Genomic DNA, 24767 nt, shown 5'->3' with positions numbered 1-24767 from the left:
AGTGATTTTCCTGCCTCAGCCTCCCAAGTAGCTGGAAATTACAGGCACCCACCACCACTCCCAGCTAATTTTTTTTGTGTAGAGACGGGGTTTCACCATGTTGGCCAGGCTGGTCTTGAACTGCTGACCGTCAAGTGATCCCAAAGTGCTAGGATTACAGGCATGACCCACCGTGCCGGCCTTTGTGCTATAATTTTTTACGTGCCCGTCTCTTCCACAAAACTGCATAGTCCTTGAAGATGAGAACGGGATCTTCCTCATCTGGTATCCACAGCCTTAGCACAATGCTGGCACACCGAATGCACTTAACGATTGCTACGTAACAACTCACATACTTTTTTTTTGAGACAGAGTTTTGCTCTTGTTGCCCAGGCTGGAGTGCAATGGTGCGATCTTGGCTCAACACAACCTCTGCCTCCCAGGTTCAAGCAATTCTCCTGTCTCAGCCTCCCAAGTAAGCTGGGATCACAGGCATGAGCCACAATGCCCGGCTAATTTTGTATTTTTAGTAGAGACTGGGTTTCTCCATGTTGGCCAGGCTGGTCTCAAACTCCTGATCTCAGGTGATCTGCCCACCTCAGCCTCCAAAGTGCTAGAATTACAGGCATGAGCCACTGTGCCTGGCCAACAACTCACATACTTTTAAATATTTCTTCTAAGGGAAAAAAAAAATCTCATTTTTTTTCATTCAAAAGAATTTAACCATATGATGAACACTCACCATTTCAGTAAGGCAAGTAAATGATTCAACTTCATCAACACTACTGAGGCTTGGGTTTTCTTTGCTCCACTAAACAGATGCTGAGGCTCTGCTAAGGCTGCTACATAATGTCTGACACTCCAAACAAGCATGACTTTGCCTAACTGCCACATATACCTACCTGGCTGAGCAGACCTGCTCAGCACCAACACCAGCACTCATCATAAGCACTGGGTGACACTCTAGCCCACGCTCAGACTGGATCCCAAGGCATCTGCTTTGAGATCAGTGCCCCACCCAGCTGCAGCCTGCTATAAACCAAGCCAGTACCTTGCAATCTCCTGGTGGTAATCATAGTGTTCGTCCTCCTCCAGCCACTCCACAGACCCCGTGGTCGGATTGGCCCGACTGCAGAAGATCTTCATGGTGCCCACCAGCTCCCCAGTTTTAGCACAGAAAAGCAGCCTTGCCAGTTGAGTTCTTGTGGACAAGTCTGACTGTCAGAAACCTATTAACATCAGAAGGAAACAGGAGGTGTATAAACAAACGAACAGAAAAAAATCTATTAACAGCATAATGCCCCAAAATGTGGAGGAGGGGAGGGGAGACAAAAAGTGGGGGGAAAATCAAGAAACTGACAAAAATGTCAAAGCCACTGACAGTATTTGTTAATCAATATTGTAAATGTTTCCAGCAGGAGTTACTTGGTTTTATATCCAGCGTATAACATTTAAAAAACTACAACAGATTTATACAGATGTCTGGAAACTTCAGCAGGCTTCGGTGCTTCCAAAAGGGTCAAATGAGCCTCACAGGTTCATCCAGGTGCAGCCCTCAAGGCTAGGAGGAGAAGAGATGGGGTGCTGGTAAAGAAGTGCCACCAATACTGCCTTTGTATCCTGAACCCTTAGCTTAAGGAAAAATATGAAGATAGAGCAAGTCAAACCAGGAAAACTTTCATCTAAACAATAAATCACAGCAACACATAAACCTAAAAATGGATAACGCCAGGAATATAATGATGAGCAAAAACAGCAAATCACACAACACATGCAATACGACTCCATTGCTATAAAATTTATAACTATGCAAAATGGAATGATACCTTCTTCAGGAATCACACTAAAAAGCATAGCAGGGAATCAGGACAGTTCACTTCTAAAAGAGAAGGGAGAGATGGGATCAAGGAGGGGTACACAGCACACTTCAAAAGTATTGTTCTTTTTCTTAAACTGGGTGGTGGGAACATAAATGTTCATGATATTACCATTCTTCTTAAGACGGGGTCTCGTTATATTGCCCAGGCTGGACTCAAACTCCTGGGCTCAAGCATTCCTCCTGCCTCAGCCTCTCCAGTAGCTCGAACTACAAGTGAGTGCCCTACTCCCAGCTAATACTAGCAAGTAAAAAAGTTTACTAGTAAGTAAACATGGAATTCTTACACAAATAGATGAGAAACAGGTTGGGCTCGGTGGCTCACACCTATAATCCCAGCACTTTGGGAGGCCAAAGCAGGCGGATCACCTGAGGTCAGGAGTTCAAGACCAGCCTGGCCAACATGGTAAAACCCCCGTCTCTACTCAAACTACAAAAATTAGCCAGGTATGGTGGCGCACATCTGTAATCCCAGCTACTCGGGAGGCTGAGGCAGGAGAATCGCTTGAACCCGGGAGGCAGAGGTTGCAGTGAGCCGAGACCGTGCCACCGCACTCCAGTCTGGGCGAGAGAGTAAGACTCCGTCCCCAAAACAAACAAAAAAGCAAATAGATTAGAAACAACCTTCCCTGAACAAACACAGTCAGACAGTCAGGTTCAAAGTAGACAATTTGTCCAGGTAAAACTCTACTTTTAAAATCCCAGCATACCTATCCCCAGTCTAATGGCCTTCAAACTTTCTGATAACCCCAGTAAGAAATATACTTTACAATGAGCCTCAATACACACACCTGCATATACGCATGTAACTAAAAGTTCCACAAAACAATACTGACTTCCTACGAACAAGGCCCTCTGATACGCTCTATTTCATTTCCGCTGTTTTTAAGAGATGGGATCTCCCTGCTGTCCAGGCTGTAGTGCAGTGGCTATTCACAGGCATGATATTATACTCTACAGCCTTGAACTCCCAGACTCAAGGTCCTCCTACATCAGCCTCCCAAGTAGCTAGTCTACCGGCATGCACCACAGCACCCAGCTGCACTTTTACTTGCTGGTCAGGACCCATCAATGGGTTGCAACCAGCAGTTTAACAGCATTGCTATAATCCACTTTATCTCATACTAACACTTATTTTACAGATAGAATATTTAGAACTATCAGAATCTGTAATGTGCATTGGAAAACTGTGTCCAACAAATGCTAGAGAAAGAAATGGCCATACCTAGCTGAATGTTCAGGGAAGGCTTAAAAGGTGGATTCAGCTGAGGCACGAGGAGAAGGTGGGGTATGTGGAGAAGGCATTTCATCCAATTAGAAAGGCTTGGACAATCACGCACATTAAATCAATCAGTTTGGTGAAGTAAAACTGGACCAGGTGTCAAACATTGTCAATAGGCTCCACATGGTAGAGTCCTGAAATACTAATCCTGTGGTCCACGTGGAATCAATTCTGAAGTTACTTAAAGGTTAAGAGTGATCCTTTTGTAATTCACAAGCGTGATGACTGGATGTTCATGCGCCTGTGTCAGACGTGCCTCCCCTCAAACCTTTACTACACTGGCACATTACCTATCTGAAGTGGAGGAAAAAAAAAAACGTATAGTAAAGAACTTTAATCCATAGGATTCCTTTCCTGTCTGTGATGTTGCTGAGTCGAACACCAGGACCACAGTGTTTTCAAAACCTGGAAGAGCCCAGGCGCGGTGACTCACGCCTATAATCCCAGCACTTTGGGAGACCAAGGCAGGTGGATCACCTGAGGTCAGGAGTTTGAGACCAGTCTGGCCAGCATGGCGAAATCCTATCTCTACTAAAAATAAAAAAAATTAGTGGGCGTGGTGGCAGGTGCCTGCAATCCCTGCTACTTGGGAGGCTGAGGCAGGAGAATTGCTTAAACCTGGGAGGCAGAGGTTGCAGTGAGCCAAGATCACGCCACTGCACTCCAGCCTGGGCAACAGAGCAAGACTGTATCTCAAAAAAAAACCAACCAACCTGGAACCTTGTCTTGTGTTAACAATTTTATGAAGGCACGAACCTCTTCTGGTGGGCACTACACACCTTCTCTGGCTAAATGCCCTCATCCATTATTATTTGTCCTCTCCCAGAAGAAGTCTACACTACAGATTGAGGAGATATTCTCTGACCCCCTCCTCATTCTCCAAGAGTTGTAAACTTGCATGGCCATTTACAAGGAGGAAATAGAAACCACCATGCCAAGCCCTAATTGTATTACCCGTCAAACTGCAGAGCAGATGGTCCTTAACATTCATTCAAAATGTATTTGCTAGGGTGTGGTGGCTCACACCTGTGATCCCAGCACTTTGGGAGGCCGAGGCGCAAGGATATCGGATCTGGGAGTTCCAGACCAGCCTGCGCAACATAGTGAGACCCCGTTCTCTACAAAAAATTTTTTTAAAAAATTAGCCGGGCGCGGTGACCTGTGCCTGTAGTCCCAGTTACTCGGGAGGCTGAGGTAGGAGAATCACTTGAGCCCCGGAGGCGGAGGTTGCAGTGAGCCGAGATGGCGCCACTGAACTCCAGCCTGGGTGACAGAGTGAGACCCTGTCTTGAAAATATATATGTATACATTAAATATACATATACTAAAATTAAAAATTAGCCGAGTATAGTGGCGCATGCCTGTAGTCCCAGCTACTCTGGAGGCTGAGGTGAGAGGATCGCCTGAGCCCAGGAGGTCAAGGCTGCAGTGCGCCTTGATCACACCACTGCACTCAGCCTAGGCAGCAGAGTGAGGCTCTCTCTCGAAAAAATAAAATAACAAACTTGACTGAATACCTTCTACGTGCCAGGCACTATATTAGGGACTGGAGCCACCACCATAAGCTAGAGAAAACCCTTGCCCTCCAAGAGCTTAGACTAATGAGAGAGTAATACAAATTACAGACTACATGAATGCAAGAAATACACAGAGCGTTGTAGAAAGAGAAAACCAAGGTTACAGAAGGACTCTTTGAGGAAGGTAGCATTTGAGATCTACAAGACAAACCAGGATAAAAGTTGGAGAAGAGTTTTTACAGGTCAGGAATCCTTACCCCAACTTTCCCAAGAAAAGGCCCTAAGGTAGAAAGAACTAGGTGCACAAGCAAAATGTGCCAAAAGCCTGAGCGACCGAAGCACTTTTGCAGAAGCCCCCATTCCTCATCTCCTATCACATCTTCTGCTCAATCAAGCTGGGCCTTGTCGACTTTGGAAAGGCGTTTGGATCTTGTTCCAAAAGCAGTGGGAGCCACTCAAGAGCTTTAAGCAGAAGCATATCTACACTGGACGTACGCTTTTACAGAACCACTCTGGCTGGCATGTAGTGAATACATGACTCTCCAATTACTCAGAACACAGTGAGCGGGGAAGACATCAGCAGGTCAATCAGAGAACTCGTGGCCCAGTTAGGGATGCGATGGTTGGAGCTACTGCGGTCTCTAAGGAGAGGCTCCAGGCACCAGTACTGCGACCCAGCCCCGCGAGCAGCAGGCACCCGGCTGGACTGCAGAGCCGGGGCCAGCCCGGAACCCCGCTCTCCTGCAGGCCAGGGTGCTCCGAGCTGCCCCACGCGGACTCTAGAAAGGTCCCCGGAGTCCAAGTACGCCCACGCCAGGCTCCTCTGCCGAGGCCCTGGTGCTAAGGACATGATGCTGGCTGCACCCCGAACCCCAAAGCGACCCCACCTTCCCCGCATACCCAGCGCCTCACCTGCCACGGGAAACGCTTCGCTCGCCTCCTCTGCTACCACCATTTTGCCGCGTCCAGCACGCGGGGCGGGATCTATCTGCGCCGAGGAGCGGGCGGGGGGCGGGGGGCGGGTCCCAAGGCAGAACTAGAAGGCTATCCCATCACACCCCGCGCGTTCCCACAATGCTCAGCGGCAGCCACTATGGAGGCCGGCAGGACAGCTGTGCTGCGGGTGAAGCGGAAGCGCAGTGCGGAGCCGGCCGAGGCTCTTGTGCTCGCTTGTAAACGCCTCCGGAGCGACGAGGTCGAGTCGGCGGCACAGAAGACGTCGGCGAGTTTGGAGAGAGCAGCGGAGAATAATGTCTTCCACTTGGTGGCCACTGTGTGCTCCCAGGTATTGGGCGTGGTGCAGTGATGTGGAGGGCATCTTAGGGTGCAGCCGTTAGGAAACCCGATCCCTGACCCGCTCGCGAACTCCTGCTTACGCTGGCCTCCCTCCCCTGTTGCCCCCTAGGAGGAACCAGTCCAGCCTCTCCTGCGGGCAGTTCTGCGCCCGTCACGGGACAGCCAGCAGCGTGTCCGCTGCAATCTCCGCGCCTCGGCTCGGGAGATCCGGCAGGAGGGCCGCTACCGGGTGGTTTCCAGCCGCCGATCCTTGGGGACAACCTCGAGCGGCCAGGAGTCCGAGTACACGCCGGGGAACCCAGAAGCCGCCGGGGACTCGGGCTTTCAGTTGTTAGACCTTGTCCACGAGGAGGGAGAACCTGAAGCCGCCGCTGCAGGCTCCTGCAAAGTGAGTACGCCTCGGAAGGTGGTGCTGGGCTTCTCAGGACGGTAATGCCAGAAGACTGGGCCCAGTAGCCGCACAGTTTCATCTTAAGGGGATGCATGATCCATCCGGCGTGACGGCCTCATTTTACAGTTTTGGTTATTCATCCAACATGTGTTTACTACGTGCCTACTAAATGCCAGGTATTTTTTTTAGATTCTGTGGATACAGCAGTGTGAACCTAACATGCAGGTAAACAGAAACAGTAAACAAGTCAATTCAGTGTCAGATGATGATAAGGGATGTAAGGAGGCGGGGAGACAAAGCAGAAAGAGTTGTGCCACTTCAGTGAGAGTGTCACTGAGAAAATGACATTTGAGTGAAGACTTGCAGAAGGTGAATGGCAGGGCATTCCACATATGGAGAGGACTTCTAGGCAGGGAACCTGAAAGTAAAGAGGCTCTGAAGCCGAGTTTCCCTGCTCCTTGCAAGGTGCCTGGAGCCGGGTGAGCTAGAGGAGACCAGTAAGGAATTTGAGGGGAGGAGTGCCTGCTAGACACTCTAGGTACTTGTAAGGAAATGTCTTTACAAGTCCTTTCAGCCTGACTGAGATGGGGTCATTGGAGCAAAGCAGAGAGAGAGCAGGTAGGAAAATTGATCAAAGAGAGCTTAAAGGAATAGTTCTGGGTAGCACACCCAGTTTGAGGTAGATTGAGGTCTAGGATGCAAGTCTTCTAACATTTAATCCAGTGCTTTTCTTTATATTACATTTGCTAAATTCATTTGCACTCACTTCCAGAAGAAGTCTATTACATGCAGCGAAACTACAGAAATGGAAAATTTTCCTCAAGGCTGGGCACAGTAGCTGACGCCAGTAGTCCTAGCACGTAGGGAGGCCCAGGCGGGAGGATCACCTGAGCCTAGAGCGGTCAGGGCTACGGTGAGCCATGATTGTGCGGCAGTGGCATTTCAGCCTAGGTGACAGAGTGAGGCCCTGTCTCAAAAGAAATAAAATAAAATTCTTCTTGTAATCCCAGCGCTTTGAGAGGCTGAGGCAGGAGGTTCGCTTGAGACCAGCCTGGGCAATAAAGCAAGACCTTGTCACTACAAAAAGAAAAAGGAAATTAGCTGGGCATGGTGGCGTGCGCTTGTAGTGCTAGCTACTGGGGAGGCTGGGGTAGGAGGATCATTTAAACTCAGGAATTAGAGATTGCAGTGAGCTATGATCAAGTCACTGCCCTCTGGTTTGGGCAACAGAGCAAGATACTGTCTCTAAAAAAAACAGAAAACTCTCAACATAAGGTGTGCCTTTTTTTTTTTGAGTTGGACTCTCACTCTGTGGCCCAGGCTGGAGTGCACTGGCATGATCCCGGCTCACTGCAACCTCCAACTCCCGGGTTCAAGCAATTCTCCTGCCTCAGCCTCCCAAATAGCTGGGATTACAAGTGTGAGCCACCACATCCGGCTAACTTTTGTATTTTTAGTAGAGACGGGATTTCGCGATGTTGGCCAGGCTGGTTTCAAACTCCTGGCCTCAAGTGATCCGCCCACCTCAGCCTCCCAAACTGCTGGGATTACAGGCATGAGCCACTGCGCCCAGGCAATGTGCCCTCTCTTGATAAACATTTTTATAGAACTCAATCATTTTTGAAATTACAATTCAAAATGAATCCACAAGCAACAAGCAAATGGTACTACTGTAATTGTTTATTGTTGTTGTTTTTGTTTTGTTTGAGATGGAGTCTCGCCCTTGTCGCCCAGGCTGTAGTGCAGTGGCGCGATCTTGGCTCACTGCAGCCTCCACCTCCTGGGGGTTCAAGTCGTTCTCATGCCTCAGCCTCCCGAGTAGCTGGGATTACAGGTGTGAGCCACCACATCCAGCTAATTTTGTATTTTTAGTTAGAGACAGGGTTTCACTATGTTGGCCAGGCTGGTCTTGAACTCCTGACCTCAGGTGATCCACCCACCTCGGCCTCCCAAAATGCTAGGATTACAGGCGTGCGCCACCATGCCTGGCTGGTGCTAGTGTAACTGATAGCAATTTGTGTATGATGTCCATAGCAACATCTTTCACCAAAACATTCCAGACTAATGCATGACTTATAAAATGTGTAAAGTAAACTAATGCTCAGTGGAATTGAATCAAGTAAATAGTTCATTAGGCCGGGCACAGTGGCTCACGTCTATAATCCCAGCACTTTGGGAGGCCGAGGCAGGTAGATCACTTGAGGTCAGGAGTTCAAGACCAGCCTGGCCAATATGGCGAAACCCTGTTTCTACTAAAAATACAAAAATTAGCCGGGCGTGGTGGTATGTGCCTGTAATCCCAGCTACTTGGGAGGCTGAGGCAGGAGAATCACCTGAACGCAGGAGGCGGAGGTTGCAGTAAGCCAAGATTGCACCACTGCACTCCAGCTTGGGCAAGAAGAACAAAACTCCATCTCAAAAAAAAAGAGTAAATGGCTAATTTAATTTTAATAAAGAAAACTAGGAGATAAACTGATGATGGATATGAACAGAGATTTTTCCAGTAAAGCAATACCGACTCTAAGCATACCAAAAATGTTTGCATAGAGTAATTATAGGGGGAAAAATGAATTTAAGCTTAAAGCATGCTTGAGGTTTTATGCATACTAGACTAGCAGGAAAAAAGTAGTTGATAGCACTGCTGGCAAGGCAGTGATTAAAAGTGTATACAATTGTAGGAATAAAATTGATGCAAGCCTTTTGGAAAACAGCATGGCTTTACGGGGGTGGGAGCCATATTTTTACATATGTAAACTTATTGTTTGGATCTAAAGTCATGCATAATCTAGGAAAATTTTTAAATTAAAAATTTCTAAGGAAATTTTAAAATGACAGCATTTCTGTTATGTTACAATGAATTTCTCCTTAAATTGACATAATTTACATTTTAAGCAAATAAATTCCTATTAGATAAATTTAATAGGAAATTTAAAAATTAAAGGACTTCAGTTCCTTTTAACTAGTAGTCTCACCTCCAAGATTTATCCTAGGGAAATAATTCAGCAGAAGCAAATAGCTAAGCTATGATATTAATGAAAGCTACCATTGATTGACTAAGTGATTATGTCAAATAGTGTGTTAGGTACTTGTTATATTTTCTTTTAATTAACTCATTTAATCCTCACAAAACCCTTATGAGTTAGATACTTACATCTCCATTTTCAAATGCAGGAAATGGCACATTCATTGCAACACTATACATGGAGGTTAAAAATTGTATCCAGGCCGGGCGCGGTGGCTCAAGCCTGTAATCCCAGCACTTTGGGAGGCCGAGACGGGCGGATCACGAGGTCAGGAGATCGAGACCATCCTGGCTAATACGGTGAAACCCCGTCTCCACTAAAAAATACAAAAAACTAGCCGGGCGAGGTGGCGGGCGCCTGTAGTCCCAGCTACACAGGAGGCTGAGGCAGGAGAATGGCGTAAACCCGGGAGGTGGAGCTTGCAGTGAGCTGAGATTGTGCCACTGCACTCCAGCCCGGGCGACAGAGTGAGACTCCGTCTCAAAAAAAAAAAAAAATTGTATCCAAGAGATTGACACATGTAACTGTCTGGACCCTTAGAACTTAACCGTGAAGACTGGTTTTAGGGGAAAATATATATGTTTAACAGTACAAAATGCTGTGTGTAGCGTAACTGAAAATATGGGCTGGGCTCAGCAGTTCATACCTGTAGTCCCAACACTTTGGGAGGCCAAGAAAGGAACACTTGAGCCCAGGAATTCAAGGCTGCAGTGAGCCATGATCATACTGCCGCCTTCCAGCCTGGGCGACAGAGCAAGACCCTGATTCTGAGTGAATGAATGAAGGAATGAATACACATAGACATAGACTTTAAAATAATTTTCAGCAAGGGGCACGGTGGGTTACTCCTATAATCCTAGCACTTTGGGAGGCTAAGGCAGGAGGATTGAGGCCTGAAGTTCGAGACCATCCTGAGCAACATAGCAAGACTCCATCTCTGCAGAAATAATAATAATTATTTTTCTTCTAGCTAAGAGCAGTGGTGCACACCTTTAGTCCCAGCTACTCAGGAGGTTGAAATAGAAAGATCACCTAAGGCTCGGAGTTAAAAGCCAGTGTGGGCAACATAGTGAAAACCGCCTCTTTAAGCAATAGTAGGCTGGGCACGGTGGCTTATGCCTGTGATACCAACACTTTGGGAGGCCAAGGTGGGTGGATCATGAGGTCAGGAGTTTGAGACCAGCCTGACCAACATGGTGAAACCCTGTCTCTACTAAAAATACAAAAATTGGCCAGGCATGGTGGTGCGCACCTGTAATCGCAGCTACTCAGGAGGCTGAGGCAGGAGAATTGCTTGAACCTGGGAGGCAGAGGTTGCAGTGAGCCGAGATTGCGCCGTTGCACTCAAGCCTGGGCGACAAGAGCGAAACTCCATCTCAAAAAAGAAAAAGAAAATAATTTATACTCATTATAGGAAATTTGAAAAAATACAACAAAGGAGAAAATCTCCCATTTTACTACCAACCCAAAAGTAGGTAGAATAGAACTGGTTTCTTTCCTTGTACAAAATTCTGTATCTGTCATTTTTCTGTATTGCTACTCTTGTACTTTTTTTTGAGACAGCATCTCGCTCTGTTGCCCAGGCTGGAGTGCAGTGGCATGATCACAGCTCGGTGCAGCCTCCACCTCCTGGGCTCATGTGATCCTCCTGCCTCAGCCTCTTGAGTAGCTGGAACCACAGGCCTGTGCCACCACACCCAGCTAATTTTTGTTTTTTTGTAGAGACTGGGTTTTGCCATGTTGCCCAGGCTAGTCTCAAACTCCTGGGCTCCAACATTCCTCCCACCTTGGCTTCCCAAAGTGCTGTGATTACAGGCATGAGCCACTGTGCCCAGCAATCTTGTATTTTAATGGCTGCATAATTTGACTGAGTGGAGGGACTTGTGGATTGGAGCCAGAACTTTTGTAATAGGTAGCTTTAAGTTTGCTCAAAAGCCTGCAGAAAAACTGGCATCTCTAGTTTTTGACTTAGGAGCAAGGAAGAATTCCTTAGTCTGTAAATTATAGCATTGGTCTCCCCTTATATGCCTCGGTCGTGGGATCCTCCCCATTTTCCTGCATGGTGTCTGCTTGGAGCTGTGCAGTGTCCTCTGATGAACCTATCAAGAGGAGCCATCTGCAGCATGTCCCTGTGGTTAACAAACTGACCCATGCCACCAGGCCCCTGGATGACACAGCCTGTCAGCACTGGAGCACATCTTACCTGGGCCATTTCTGTTCAAGGGCATTGCATTTCAAACTGTTCTTTCCAGTAGAAAGACTATAGGTGAGCCCATTCCCAATTTGTAGTTAAAAGTGGGATGTAAATATATGGCAAGCCAAATGATGGGCAATGGTAGAGGTCACGAGGAAACACCTGTTGGCTTCCACAGGAGGCCACACAGAGACTCATTTCAGGTTCAGCCATAGGGGTGCTACTGTGTGCCTACTGATCCCCAAAGAGAGAACATTGTGTATTACCAAAGGATCTCAGAAGACCTATAGAAGCAGGTCTGACTCAGAGCTTGGGGTCAAGACTGGCCAGGTCTTCTGTCTTTCCCCTCTCCTTAGGTCAGTCTTCCCATATTTTTTTTTTCTTTCATTGTTTTGAGACAGGTCTCACTCTGTCACCCAGGATGGAGTACAGTGGCATGATCACAGCTCTCTGCAGCCTCAAACTCCCGAGTACCTGGGACTACAGGTGCACACCACCACACCCAGCTAATTTTTGTATTTCTTTGTAGAGGCGGGGGTTTTGCCATGTTGCCCAGGCTGTTCTTGAGCTTCTGGCCTCAAGCAATTTGTCCACCTTGGCTTCCTGAAGTGTTGGGATTATAGGTGTGAGAGCCGAGCACAAAAGAGCAGGAGGCTATTTTGTAGGTTTCTATCTTAAAATAAGAACTACACAGTAATTTTACAGAGATTCTTGATTATTTAATGTAATAACTAGTTAAAAGACTAGGAATTCATGGGGATAAGAATCTTGACCACAACACTATGGAACTGTGGCTGGGCAAGGTGGCTCACGCCTGTAATCCCAGCACTTTGAGAGGCCGGGGTGCGCAGATTTCTTGAGGTCAGGAGATCAAAACCATCCTGGCTAATACGGTGAAACCCCATCTCTACTAAAAACACAAAAAATTAGCCGGGTGTGGTGGCACATGCCTGTAGTCCCAGCTACTTGGGAAGCTGAGGCAGGAGAAACACTTGAACCCGGGAGGCAGAGGTTGCAGTGAGCCAAGATCATGCCACTGCACTCCAACCTGGGCGACAGAGCAGAGTGAGACTCCTGCTCAAAAAAACACACACACACACACACACACACACACACACACACACACACACACACACACACACACAACTGTAGGGAGCCTTCCTTCACCCAACTTATAGGTTCCTCCTCATGGAACATCATGTTTTGGGTCATGCATGTGTGTGTGTGTGATCTGTGGTTTCTTTACAGACATCTGACCCAGATGTGATCCTCTGCAATTCTGTAGAGTTGATCCGTGAGCGATTGACTGTGTCTGAGGATGGACCTGGAGTCAGGCACCAGGAAGAACAAAAACACGATGACTATGTGTATGACATTTACTACTTGGAGACGGCCACTCCAGGCTGGATTGAGAACATCCTCTCTGTGCAGCCCTACAGCCAAGAGTGGGAGCTGGTAAGGGGGCCCATGAGGAGAGGGGGCTTGAGGCATCCTAGCTCTTTCTCTAATCAGAATGCTTTGCTTCCCTGGGCTCCACTCCTGATCAACATTGTCCTTAGTTCTTTTCCTCCTTAAAAAGAAAAATTTATTCTAAGTGCCTTTTAGGAACCTGACTTTATAGTACAGGGAATTTTGGGAAAGATCATCTTAGATTGATAATTTTTACATTAACGAACATTTTAGAAGGTTTGCAACATCATCTTTATTGTTTATAGCTATCCATTCTTGGGGGGAAATATGTATATAGGATTTATGAGTAAGATAAAGACAAGATAAAACCAGAAATTCTTAATGTGAATGACAACAAAACCTATTTTTTAATTTGTACCTTAGAAGTAGAGAAAACTTTGCATGAAGGAAGCTAACATCCTGACATTATTTTTTTTTTTTTCTTTTTTGAGACAAGGTCTCACACTGTCACCCAAGCTGGACTGCAGTGTTGCTATCTGAGCTCACTGCAGCCTCTGTCTCCCAGGCTCAAGCCATCCTCCCATCTCAGCCTCCCAAGCAGCCAGCCAGGAGTACAGGCATGCACCATAATGCCCAATTTTTGTTGATTTTTTTGTAGAGGCAGGGTCTCACTGTGTTGTCCAGGCTGGTCTTGTGGTCTTGAACTCCTGGGCTCAAGTGATCCTCCCACCTTGGCCTCCCAAAGTGCTGGGATTACAGCTATGAGCCACCACACCTAGCTGACACCATTATCTTTTTTTTTTTTTTTTTTTTTTTGAGATGGAGTCTTGCTCTGTCACCCAGGCCGGAGTGCAGTGGCACCATCTTGGCTCATTGCAACCTCCCCCTCCTGGGTTCAAGCGATTCTCCTGCTTCAGCCTCCCGAGTAGCTGGGATTACAGGTGCATGCCACCACACCTAGCTAATTCTTGTATTTTTAGTAGAGACAGGGTTTTACCACGTTGCCTAGGCTGGTCTCAAACTTCTGACCTCAAGTGATCCGCCCACCTCAGCCTCCCAGAGTCCTGGGATTACAGGCGTGAGCCACTGCACCTGGCCTATTCTTAAATTCTAAAATGATTAACAAGAAAACTTAAGGTGGCACCTAACTGTCATGCTTAGACTGTAATCAAGAAGCACTGTATCCTGCACCTGCGTTAGGACAGAGAGTGGCAGTCAGGTACCCACCTTGGACCACTGCATGGCCCTTCCTCCTGCCTTTCTGCACCTCTTATGCTTGGGTTTTGGTTTTGACCTTTGGAATTTAAAGGAATCGCTCAGAGCCATCACTTCTCTTTTCCCTGTGTTCCCTTCTCATGGAGTTCAGCGTGTCCTATCATTCTGGAGCTGGACTCTGGGTGGAAGGAGGCTATTATCTCCCTCTCATAGCCTCTTGTGCAACGAAGTCAAACTAACTCCTAGTCTGCAGTTTTTTCACATGGCACTTTTACATGACATCCCTCCAACTGGTATGCTAACAACTTCCCCCTGAGCATAACCTTAGAGGTTTTGATTTGGACTCATGTTTGTGTTGAGATGTGTAGGTGAATGAAGATCAAGAACCAGAGGACATTTACGACGATGAAGATGATGAGAACAGTGAGAATAACTGGCGCAATGAGTACCCAGAGGAGGAGAGCAGTGATGGAGATGAGGATTCCAGAGGTGGGTGGCAGCCCCAGACGGGGAGGGACTGGTAGGATCTGAGACTGAGGTGCAGGCATAGTTGACAGGTGCATCTTAACTGCCTTTCCTTCTCTGCCATTGAGCAATTCGTGCTGTAGGAGACCCAAAGACCAGTGTTTCCCAGGGGCCTCCTGGGGGTGTAATAATCCATCAGGCCTGGGTTCAAATCTGTAGTTGTCATTACTTTGCTGTGGCTCTTGGGCAGTTAGTTCACCTCACTGAGCCTCATTTTCTCTGCAGATGAGATGGTTCTATATGAATTTTGGTGGTTGAGATTGTGTAAAATATGTAGCTCATTGTCTCTTTCCCTGCCCCAGTCAAGAAACCAAGGAAGAGAGAGGTTTGCCAGTAGGAATAAGCCCAGAGTTTTCACAAATCAGTTATCTAACTTCTCAAAAAACTGCTGCATGTACACCTGTTTTGAGAAAGATGCAGCACAGACATAATACCTGGGGGAAGAAGAAAGAAAGATGACCTGACAACAGAATTCCTGTGGTAACTATGTTAAAGAAGGTAGAAGAAGGCCCAAAAAAAGAATTTATTGGTGTCTGACAACAGAGAAATGAAACAAACAATTGAATATTCTATTGGGGAGGTTTGTCAATAACACATTAAAAGGAGAACGGTACAAAAATATTTACAATATGACTACAACTGTTACAACAACAAAAAAAATACTATACGGAGGGGAGAAGTGACAGAATACTCCAGTGTGAAGGAACTTGTTTTAGATGATAGGAAAGTGATTGCTTCTTTAAAAAAAAAAAAAATTCTATATGCTTTATTTTCTTTATTGAGCAAGCATTTTGCATTACAATCGGGAACAAAAACAGACCTTTCTGAGAAGAGAAGGGGTTCCTGCAGTAGCCTAGGAAAATCACATTTAGAATCCATTCCCGGAATCTCATTCTAGGCTCTGCTGACTACAACAGCCTGAGTGAGGAGGAAAGAGGCAGCAGCAGACAACGGATGTGGAGCAAATACCCTCTGGATGTGCAGAAGGAGTTTGGCTATGACAGCCCCCACGACCTGGATTCAGACTGATCGTCTTGTGATGTCCAGCCATGAGGTTCTGCCACAAGCCCTTGAGGGCTCTGAGTCCAGGGTTAACTGCCCTGCTGACATCCTTTTAGGTTTCCTAGCTTAACACGTGCAAGGAAAAGCATATCAAGCATGTCAGGCAGCACCATCCTACCACAGTGAAAACTTATGTTAAAGGAGTGAGTCTTTTCCACTTATAGTAGGGCCCCTTTGCCTCAATCAAAAGTGACCCTACAGTTTGAAAGAAAAAAAAAATGTGTAAAAAGGAAGGTTTCTTTAGCTTTAGCTTCTTGGCCCAGGAATTTTTCCTGGCATTCAGGTGCTGTGCTGAAACCACAAGGGAAGGAGAGGTTCCCGTTTCATTAGCAGTAAGTTTCTGCTCTGCCATACCACCAGGCTGCCTGCCTCTGGGAAAACCCTGTTCCTCTTGATCGAATCTAAAAGGGGGACTGTGGGTCCCTTGTAGCAACACAGACTGGATAGTAATGGCCATTAGGGCAGAAAGCAGTCTGTGTGAGCTGTGGGAGATTTCAGTTAACAGCTATTTCGGCTTCCAAACTCTGGTAATAGTTGTGAAATGACTGACTGACTTCCTTTGGCAGTGGGGCCAAGAAACAATGTGTATGAATGTGATACATGTGTTTAGTAAAGTCTAGCTTTGAACATGGAAGAAAGTAATTCTTTTAAAGCCTTTTAAATCTGAATATCTAAAACGGAGTGGTAGTGAGACCGAAGTTTCAGCATTGATTATAAATACCAAGGACTTAAAGCAAAGGAGGAAAAACAAAGCACATTCTGAACTTAGCTTTCCACTGAGTAACGTTTACTCTTCACAGCACTCACCACAAAAACAAACTACTATCAGCAGGATCAGTTTTATTACCACAACTTGTATCTCTTCTAAGCACACTCTGTTCCTATGCCTTTCCAAACCATAGCTGCCTTAACTGACTGCCTTGGTGTTTATTCTAGTGTAACATTGTCCAGTAGAACTATCTGCAGTGACGCTGTGTTCTGTGTCTGCGCTGTGTAGTAGTAGACACAGGTGGCTGCTGAGCACTTGAAATGTGATTAGCGCAACTGAAGCGAAACTGAGCTTTAGTTTTATTTTATTTTAATGTAATTAGCTACATGTGGCTAGTAGCTATTTCGGACAACAGAACATTCAGCTAGGGCTGTGCCCTCATAGCCTGTGAGTGTCTCTGACTCACTGTCATGGGGGAAGGGAATTTACACAGGGAGATGCCTTCTTGCCGCCTCTTTTAGGATTTCCTAAGTATCTCTCCTTCATCCTACCTGCCATCACTTTGACTTTATGTCCATTTTCTAAACGTTTACCTACACTAGCTCTTATCTACATGGAGTTGTTCAACCTGCCGAAGTGATTAAATTCTGTGTACACAGGCCCTATATATTGCAGCTAATTAAAACAACAAACATCCTAGGTATGCACAAATTCAACATTATAACAGGCAGCAACTTGTATGTCTAATATTAGACATCTCGTTTTCTGTCTGTAGACATAGAAACAAAGGATTGAAAGCCATTCTTGGACTCACAGCAACCAGGTGAAAAAACAAAACACTGCTGTTACAGGGTGCTCCCTGCCATTTATACTCATTAAGTTTCCCCAATATTAAAGGGCTGATAACTTAATAAACCGTACTCACTGCAAAAGGGATAAGCACACCAGGAGAAGGATTTAAGGAGACAGACAACAAAGAGCTGGCAGAAATTAATTCCACCCTGAAGCTTGAGTGCTGTAGGGATTGTCTGGCTTTGCTCCCAAAAAAGGGATCCTGGGAGAAGTCTGTATCCAGCACAAAGGGGAAGAATGCTGTCACCATCCAAAAATGAAAGAAGGATGACACGGCTCACTGAGCAAGTACTAGGGCACCTGGCATGTGAGGTCCTTGCTTTCCCTAGAAGCCACTGGGGGCGGGGGCGGGGGGCAGTAAATTCCTGGGATTAGCTGGTTATCTGGTGGAGAAAGCTAAAGCTGGGGTCAGGGATCTTTCAAAGATCTTTAAAAGGCAAGCACATTTTGCTTAAAGGATTAGCTCCAGAGGAGCCCTGGGATGGGTGCCAGCTTGGCTCAGACAAAAGTCATGTTCTTAGAGTTCAGGCAAGTCAGCCTTTGCACAAGACACCCTGTCTTCGGGCAGGAATTTGCCGTACAAATCCCAAACCCATGACAGTAAGAATGTCACCCCATGCTTCACATATGCATTATGCTCTGAACCCAAGGCAACTGTGACCATGCTTTCTTCAATCTTTATTGAGCAAATATATGGCCAAGGTTATTCCCTTATCTGTGAGTGGGTGAAGAATGGTCAGAAAGGGAGACTGCCTCACTGTTCACCAATTCCAAAACCTAAGAATAAGAAGCCCATGGGGTATGTCAAGCTAGCAGGTTTTTCTGGGCCCAGGATGACAGTGTCCGGGGGCATCACAAAACAGTTGTACAATCCAGTGCAGCCGTCCTGCTCATACAGTAAGATCCATTAGGCCAGAGCAGGCCTAACTTGGGTGGAGAACCCAGCCTGAGCACCAGAATTAGTTGCTTCCACTTGTGCAGCCTGCTGAAGAGCCCAACTCAGGTTGAAGCAGCTTTCCTCCCAGTCGTCACTGATCTCCACAGGGAGAAAACAGAAGTCCCCACAAGTACCAAGCTCTTCCTGAGACTGCAGCCACCACACCTCGGGGAAGGGGAGGCTGGCAGGAGAGGAGTACACTGTCCTGGTGACCCACACCAAGGCGGCTCCAAGTGTAAACAAAGCCTGGTGCCAGGGACAGAAGGGGATGCAGTCTGATGTGAGGTTTTCAGAAAAAGTGAAATGACCTCTTCTAGCACCAGGGTGGGTTTGCTTGGGTCTGCACAGCAGTCCCTCACCCTTCCCTTATGGAGAGGTTATTTGATGACTTGGGCCCTTGAGATGTTCTCCAAGCCACTGACAGCTGAGAGAATTCAGGTGATCCACCTGAATTTCAGAAGTTTCAGTCCTCTTAAGAGTTCATAACAGAAACCCAGAGATTTACTGTCAGCTAGAACAAAGATGCAAGGTCTCAAGTAAAATAAAGGATTATCCTTCAAAACAGCCATATTAACAGACTTCTGACTTATGAATTTGTTCATCTGTCCTTGCTGGACCTGAGCCAAGTGCTTATAACATGATCTATCTATATGCTAAAGTGTAACAGGTACGTGAGTAGAAAAATCTGTAAGGTTCATTGTTGCAGGTAAGACTCAATAGAAGATTGTGCTAAACAGCATAAAATCTGTGGTCAGAGTCTGACCCGATACCACAGACATTCCTGAGCCCAGAGGGACTCAGTTTTGGGTACTCTGAATTTTAAATACAATCAGCCTATTGCATCCTGTAGATGAAGAGACACTCATGCTTCGTTAGAACTGGTGTTCTGGACTAAATATCAATAAATAAGGAACTATAACTCTCTCCCCAGGGAAGAATTTTGAGCTAGAGGAAGAAATGGTAGCATTTCAGGCCTTTAAAGTCAGGTGTTGGACCTGGTCAGAGGAAAACTTCCCATAGAGCAGCCCCTCTATAGGGACTCCTAGTTCAAATCTCAAATACCAAATTCAGAAGTCACCAGCCCTATCAACCTAGTATTCTCTCTTCCCCACTGCACCTTGCCAAGTAAATATCTGTAAGAGCTGCCTCTACCTATCAGGAGTAAAACTAAATGACCATGCCCCTGTTCCCCAATCTTCCCCCCACCCTCTGAAGCCTCCACCTTGAGGTTGGCCCAGATCCTGAGTCTCCTATAGCTTACCAAGAAGAGTGAGCACTGGCCCTGAGCCCCGTTATATGATGTGGGTCAAAAGGCTCCTTTAATTCAGGAGAGTTGGGCCCATAGAGTCTTGTTACCAGGATTTCGCTGTGTGGCCAGCCTTCCAGGCCTAGGAAAGCCACCTCTGACCTCTAGTCAGTTTTCATCTCATCCTTTTTCTCTTCGGTTACATCAAGCTCAGTCAGGACACAAAAGCAAAGGTGCTGGATGCCTCTGGTGATAGCAGCTGAATGAAAATAGAGCAAGCACAGGATTTAGTAAGTATCTAGCTACAGCCCTAACCTGAACACAAGGCTGACTGGTAACATCTATGGCTCCCTCCCCACCTGCCCCTTGAGTACTCTATATCAGGCTTTGCCCCTGTCTCCCAACAAGCCTCATCATCCTCTGCCCCATTCCCAGCCAGAGTCTGATGCATGACTTCTTCCCAGGTGATTTGTGTTGTCAGAAGGTAATGTTTTAGCCCCAAAATAGGACACGAAAATTAGAACTAAAGTGATCATGTCAAAATCAAAAGGGAAGTCGTCGACAGCTGGGTCTCATGGCCTCCAGCAAATTCTGAGTATGGGGAAGCTATTAGCCACCCTCCCACCTCTGCATGCGCATGCACACACAGCCGCCAGTGAGTAATGGGGCGCAGAGAAGCTCACCCAGGACATTCCGAATAAACAGTGGCCTCTGCGACTCCGGCAGGTAAACACCCATGAAGTAGAAAGGGACTCCAGAAAGGGCAATCGCGATGCCAATGAGGGAATTAATGGTGTCAGTGAAGAGGGGCACTATCACCAGAAACACGGAGCATATGCAGAACACGATGGGGAAAAACACGCTCAGCTGTAATAGAAGGGGTGAGATACTAAGTAACGTGGGGAGAGGAAACAGCTCATGGGCAAAAAGCCACCTGAGGGAGATGGCCCACCCCTCCTAGTCTGCCCAGAGCTGCTGACCTTGAGAGGCCGGGGCCTTTCGGGCTCCTTCCAGCGGAGGTAGAGCTGTCCAACAACAGACAGGCCCACGAAGAACCAGTAGCTGAAGCTGAAGTAGTTGATGAGCTGGAAAACATCCTCCACGATGAGGTAGATGAGCGTCATGGTGCACTGTGGGAAAGCAGTGGGGAGACAGGTGAGCATCGTCACCACCTGCACCCCCAGGAGACTCCCCCACCCAGCAGTCAGTACTAGAGCTGATGCCACTTCACCAGATTACCTCCAGCTCTTTTCATTGACCCCTTGGCATCAGATAGGTCCATCCTTGATGTACCCTGAGGTACATTAACCCTCAGGGTAGCAGCTTTCCCTCTTCTGTTGCAGCCATTCCTGCACGCAGTGCCTTCCCCTTGTTGCAAGCACTTTAGAAAAAGGCAGACGCGGAGGCCTTCCTCACTTCAGTGCACCAACCTTAACATGGATTACACAGTGTCCTAGAGAAGGCTTAGACCTGGGTCCCAACTACCTGGCATACAAATGGGGGAAACGCCTTCAGAACCATCTCACTGTCCTGGGGCCTGAGAAATGCTAACTAGCAAAATGGATCCCTACCTATCTGGACTAAATAATGTCAATAAATAATGGAATATAACTCTCTCCCCATGGACAAATTTTGAGCCACAGGAAGAACTGGTAGCATTTCAGGCCTCTGAAGTCAGGTGTTGGACCTGGAAACTAGCAAAATGGATCCATCCAGACATATAACAGCATTAGCATCTGGAACAAAAGAATCCTAGAAGACAAGGATCAGGGCCTAGAGTCCTGGGACAAGGTCAAATGTGTTTAAATTTCAATAATCTTTTCATTACAAATTATCAACAAAGGATTTAAAACAAAATAGCTCATTCTATGGAGATAAGGGAGAACCCTGTATTAAGAAGAGAAGGCTGGGCATGGTGGCTCGTGCCTATAATCCCAGCACTTTGGGAGACGAAGTGGCAGCTCACTGGAGCCCAGGAGCTCAAGACCAGCCTGGGCAAATAGTGAGACCTCATCTCTACAAAAAATAAATTAACCAGGCTTAGTGGTATGTGCCTGTAGTCAGATAACTTCCTAAATTTATAAATTCAATGCTGACCCTGTCAAAATATCAAGAGGATTTTTCTATTATTTTGATGAATTGATAGAAAAGTTCATCAAGACAAATAAACGAATGTGAGAATTGCTAGGAAAATTCTAAGGGTGGGGGACTAAAGAAGTACGCTTGGTCCCTCTTTAGTTTTCAGATAGTCAGTATGAAGCTAAACTAAGGAGGCTTGGCACTGATGGGGAGGATGAGTTGAGATGGCACATTTAAGGGGCAGACAGTAATAACTGGCACATATTAAGGACCCTAAAAAATTAGCTATTATTACTTCTCTATGATAAAAGTTTGAAAACTGTGGAAAAATGGATTGTTCAGTAAACAATATTGGTGTAGCTGGCTGCCATTTGAGAAAAAATTAAGTGAATTCCCACCTTTCTCAACACTATGCTATAATATAAATTCCAGATTAATCCAAAATTTAAACTTAGTAAAACTATAAAAGAACTAAATGACAACAAAAAATGACCTGTTTTTCAAATCTTAGAGCAAGACCTTTCTCAGGGTCCCTCTTATTTAACAACTTAGCACAAATCAGAAGGAGCAATGCACAGATCCGCCCAAGCCCCGTGGTCCCGGCAAAACTTACATTGAACAGTAAAGCAGGGATAGGTGTAAAACGCTCAATGTGGATCATGGACAGAAGGTCTGGGAGATGGCCCTCCCGGGAGCCCACGAAGAACAACCTAGAAGGATGAGAAATGTGTCAGCGGGATCCTTTTACTCCTTTTACTCAGCGATACAACCACACTCCTCACTCAGACAAACTCAGCTCAGAGCCCCCCAGGAAAGCAGGACGCAGCCTCCCAGGAGCATCCCAGGTCCTTGGTGCATCACCAGTCCAACCTCCCCGCTCCCTGCTTCCTTACAGACTTTGCCTCCCTCTTCATCCCCGGGCACCTCACCACTACCCAGATGCCCCATCCACCATTGTCCACTGACCAACCGCCCAAGGCCCTCAGCTATGAAACCCACCATCACCCAGACACCCCCTCTTCTCTCAGCCACAGATACCTCACCAACATCCAATAGATGCCTCACCCTGCTGTCACCCACTAACAGACTCACCCAATCCATGCCACAGATTCATAGCTAACATAATGGCTTTTGAAGGGCAGCCAGATTTCTGTTCATGCCTTACATATATTTTCCCTGAGCTGATGTATGATACGCCAAGGCAAGACTGAGGGTCAAAGAGAAAACCCAGGCTGCCTTTCTACACCTAAAGAGCTCCACCAACTGGGAAAAAGACTGGCACAGTGGCCGGGCATGGGGGCTTACACCTGTAATCCCAGCACTCAGAGGCTGAGGCAGGCAGATCACCTGAGGTCAGGAGTTTGAGACCAGCCTGACCAACATGGAGAAACCCCATCTCTACTAAAAATACAAAATTAGCCAGGAGAGGCCAGGCGCGGTGGCTCATGCCTATAATCCCAGCACTCTGAGAGGCCGAGGTGGGCAGATCACCTGAGGTCAGAAGTTCAAGACCAGTCTGGCCATGGTGAAACCCTGTCTCTACTAAAAATATAAAAAATTAGCCGGGCGTGGTGGTACACGCCTGTAATCCCAGCTACTCAGGAGGCTGAGGCAGGAGAATTGCTTGAACTCAGGAGGCAGAGGTTGCAGTGAGCCGAGATCGCACCGTTGTGCTCCAGCCTGGGCAACAAGAGCGAAACTCTGTCTCAAAAAAAAAAAAAAAAAAAAAATTAGCCAGGTGTGGTAGCACATGCCTGTAATCCCAGCTACTCGGGAGGCTGAGGCGAGAATCACTTTAATCCGGGAGGCAGAGGTTGCAGTGAGCCGAGATTACACCATTGGACTCCAGCCTGGGCAACAAGAGCTAAACTCTGTCTCAAAAACAAACAAAAAAAGACTGGCACAGAAATGAACTGCCCCTCAGCATGGTCAGCATCACCTTGGAGTACACGACACTCACTCGCTAGGCTAGAGGCTTGTGCCAAAACGCTTTGCAAGAGAAGAGATGCAAAGAAGAGTTTCCAGAAGCAAGTTGGTAGGTGGAGAAAACAAGCATGTGCAAAGGCAAAATGTGTGGAGGCATGAAAGAGCGTGGCCTTTTTGGAGGTTGATGTAGAATGCCTAGAGCCCCAGGACAAGCTGTGTGAGAAGAGGGTGCTGGGAAGAATCTGCATGCAAGGCCACACTGTGGAGTCTGAACAAACACAGAGTCAGCTGTGGCTTTGAGGTAAGGGCCTGACAGGATTTGACACCAGTCTGGAGGGCAAACTAGAGGAGGGGAGGCTAGGGTGTCAGGGAAAGGCTAGACAAGAAGTCCATCTATCAAAACGAGGCTGAGCAAAGGGAAGATGACACTACTTTTCTTTTTTTTTTGGGTCAGAGTCTCGCTCTGTCGCCCAGGCTGGAGTGCAATGGTACAATCTCAGCTCACTGCAACCTCCGCCTCCTGGGTTCAAGCAATTCTCCTGCCTCAGCCTCCCGAGTGGCTGGGACTACAAGCACATGCCACCATGCCCAGCTAATTTTTTTTTGTATTTTTAGTAGAGACAGGGTTTCACCATATTGGTCAGGCTGGTCTCGAACTCCTGACCTCAGGTGATCTTCCCACCTCAGCCTCCCAAAGTGCTGGGATTACAGGCGTGAGCCCTGTGCCCAGCTGGACACTATGTTCTTTTATAAGGCCTTGACTTCTCTAATTCTTCGGTTGCCCCAGGGAGGCACAATACATGGACTGGTGTGTGAAAACCAGTAAAAAGAATGAACAGGACAAAACTCTTTTATTTTTCATCCTTCTCTGTGTTCATGTGGCAAATATTTATTGGATGACTATTATACCCCCGGCCCTGGGGACAACACCAGTTATAGGGTGAGTGGAAGAGAAATCAGGATACTTTCTTCTCAGGTATTTTATGTCATAGAAGCCATGGAGATCGTTTCAAAATTGGCAAGTGGTCAGCATCACTTGCTTCAGAGGTCCAATAGGATGAGGACTACAGACAGGCTAAGAAAGAGATAGCCTTAGTAAGAATATTTTTCAGGTAGTAGAAGCCAAACTGTAACAGGTAGGAAAATGAATGAAAGTTGAAGCACAGACTGCTGTCTCACAAGTGCATCCAGGGCCAGGCATGGTGGCGCACGCCTTTAATCCCAGCTACTCAGGAGGCTAAGGTGGGA

The 24767-nt window shown here is 46.8% G+C and overlaps 3 protein-coding genes and 1 non-coding gene across 18 annotated transcripts in view; 2 read left to right on the top strand and 2 right to left on the bottom strand.

The window, feature by feature from the left end:
• Positions 1 to 5630, bottom strand: part of PRMT7 (protein arginine methyltransferase 7) — a 49824-nt gene extending 44194 nt beyond the window's left edge. For all 3 annotated transcript variants that reach the window (XM_050773329.1, XM_050773326.1, XM_050773327.1), the window contains exons 1-2: positions 5567 to 5630; positions 1031 to 1208 (exon numbers count right to left, since the gene is read on the bottom strand). In XM_050773329.1, coding sequence (XP_050629286.1) covers positions 1031 to 1125 — 95 coding nt within the window. In that variant the 5' untranslated portion in view covers positions 1126 to 1208; positions 5567 to 5630. The remainder of the gene's footprint in view (positions 1 to 1030; positions 1209 to 5566) is intronic.
• On the top strand, positions 3335 to 3437 carry LOC126945151 (small nucleolar RNA U13). Its single transcript, XR_007722324.1, has one exon. It is a non-coding gene; the product is annotated as a small nucleolar RNA U13 (small nucleolar RNA).
• A 44-nt stretch (positions 5631 to 5674) lies between the features above and the next one.
• Positions 5675 to 18834, top strand: SLC7A6OS (solute carrier family 7 member 6 opposite strand). Its single transcript, XM_050773379.1, has 5 exons — positions 5675 to 5939; positions 6060 to 6338; positions 12807 to 13013; positions 14552 to 14672; positions 15607 to 18834. Exons 1-5 carry the CDS (start codon positions 5748 to 5750, stop codon positions 15735 to 15737), a joined length of 930 nt encoding a protein of 309 aa, XP_050629336.1. The 5' UTR covers positions 5675 to 5747; the 3' UTR covers positions 15738 to 18834.
• The window catches only part of SLC7A6 (solute carrier family 7 member 6), a 42378-nt gene continuing 32827 nt past the window's right edge, over positions 15217 to 24767 (bottom strand). For 11 of the 13 annotated variants that reach the window (XM_050773355.1, XM_050773346.1, XM_050773352.1 and 8 more), the window contains 4 exons: positions 22207 to 22303; positions 20495 to 20644; positions 20198 to 20381; positions 15217 to 19773 (listed from right to left, as the gene is read on the bottom strand). In XM_050773355.1, coding sequence (XP_050629312.1) covers positions 19679 to 19773; positions 20198 to 20381; positions 20495 to 20644; positions 22207 to 22303 — 526 coding nt within the window. In that variant the 3' untranslated portion in view covers positions 15217 to 19678. The remainder of the gene's footprint in view (positions 19774 to 20197; positions 20382 to 20494; positions 20645 to 22206; positions 22304 to 24767) is intronic. The other 2 variants (XR_007721942.1, XR_007721941.1) reach the window with 2 other exon arrangements.

This window comes from Macaca thibetana, chromosome 20 (assembly GCF_024542745.1).
Source record: "Macaca thibetana thibetana isolate TM-01 chromosome 20, ASM2454274v1, whole genome shotgun sequence".
NCBI classification, from domain to species: domain Eukaryota; kingdom Metazoa; phylum Chordata; class Mammalia; order Primates; family Cercopithecidae; genus Macaca; species Macaca thibetana.
This window is presented reverse-complemented; position numbering and strand designations above follow the sequence as displayed.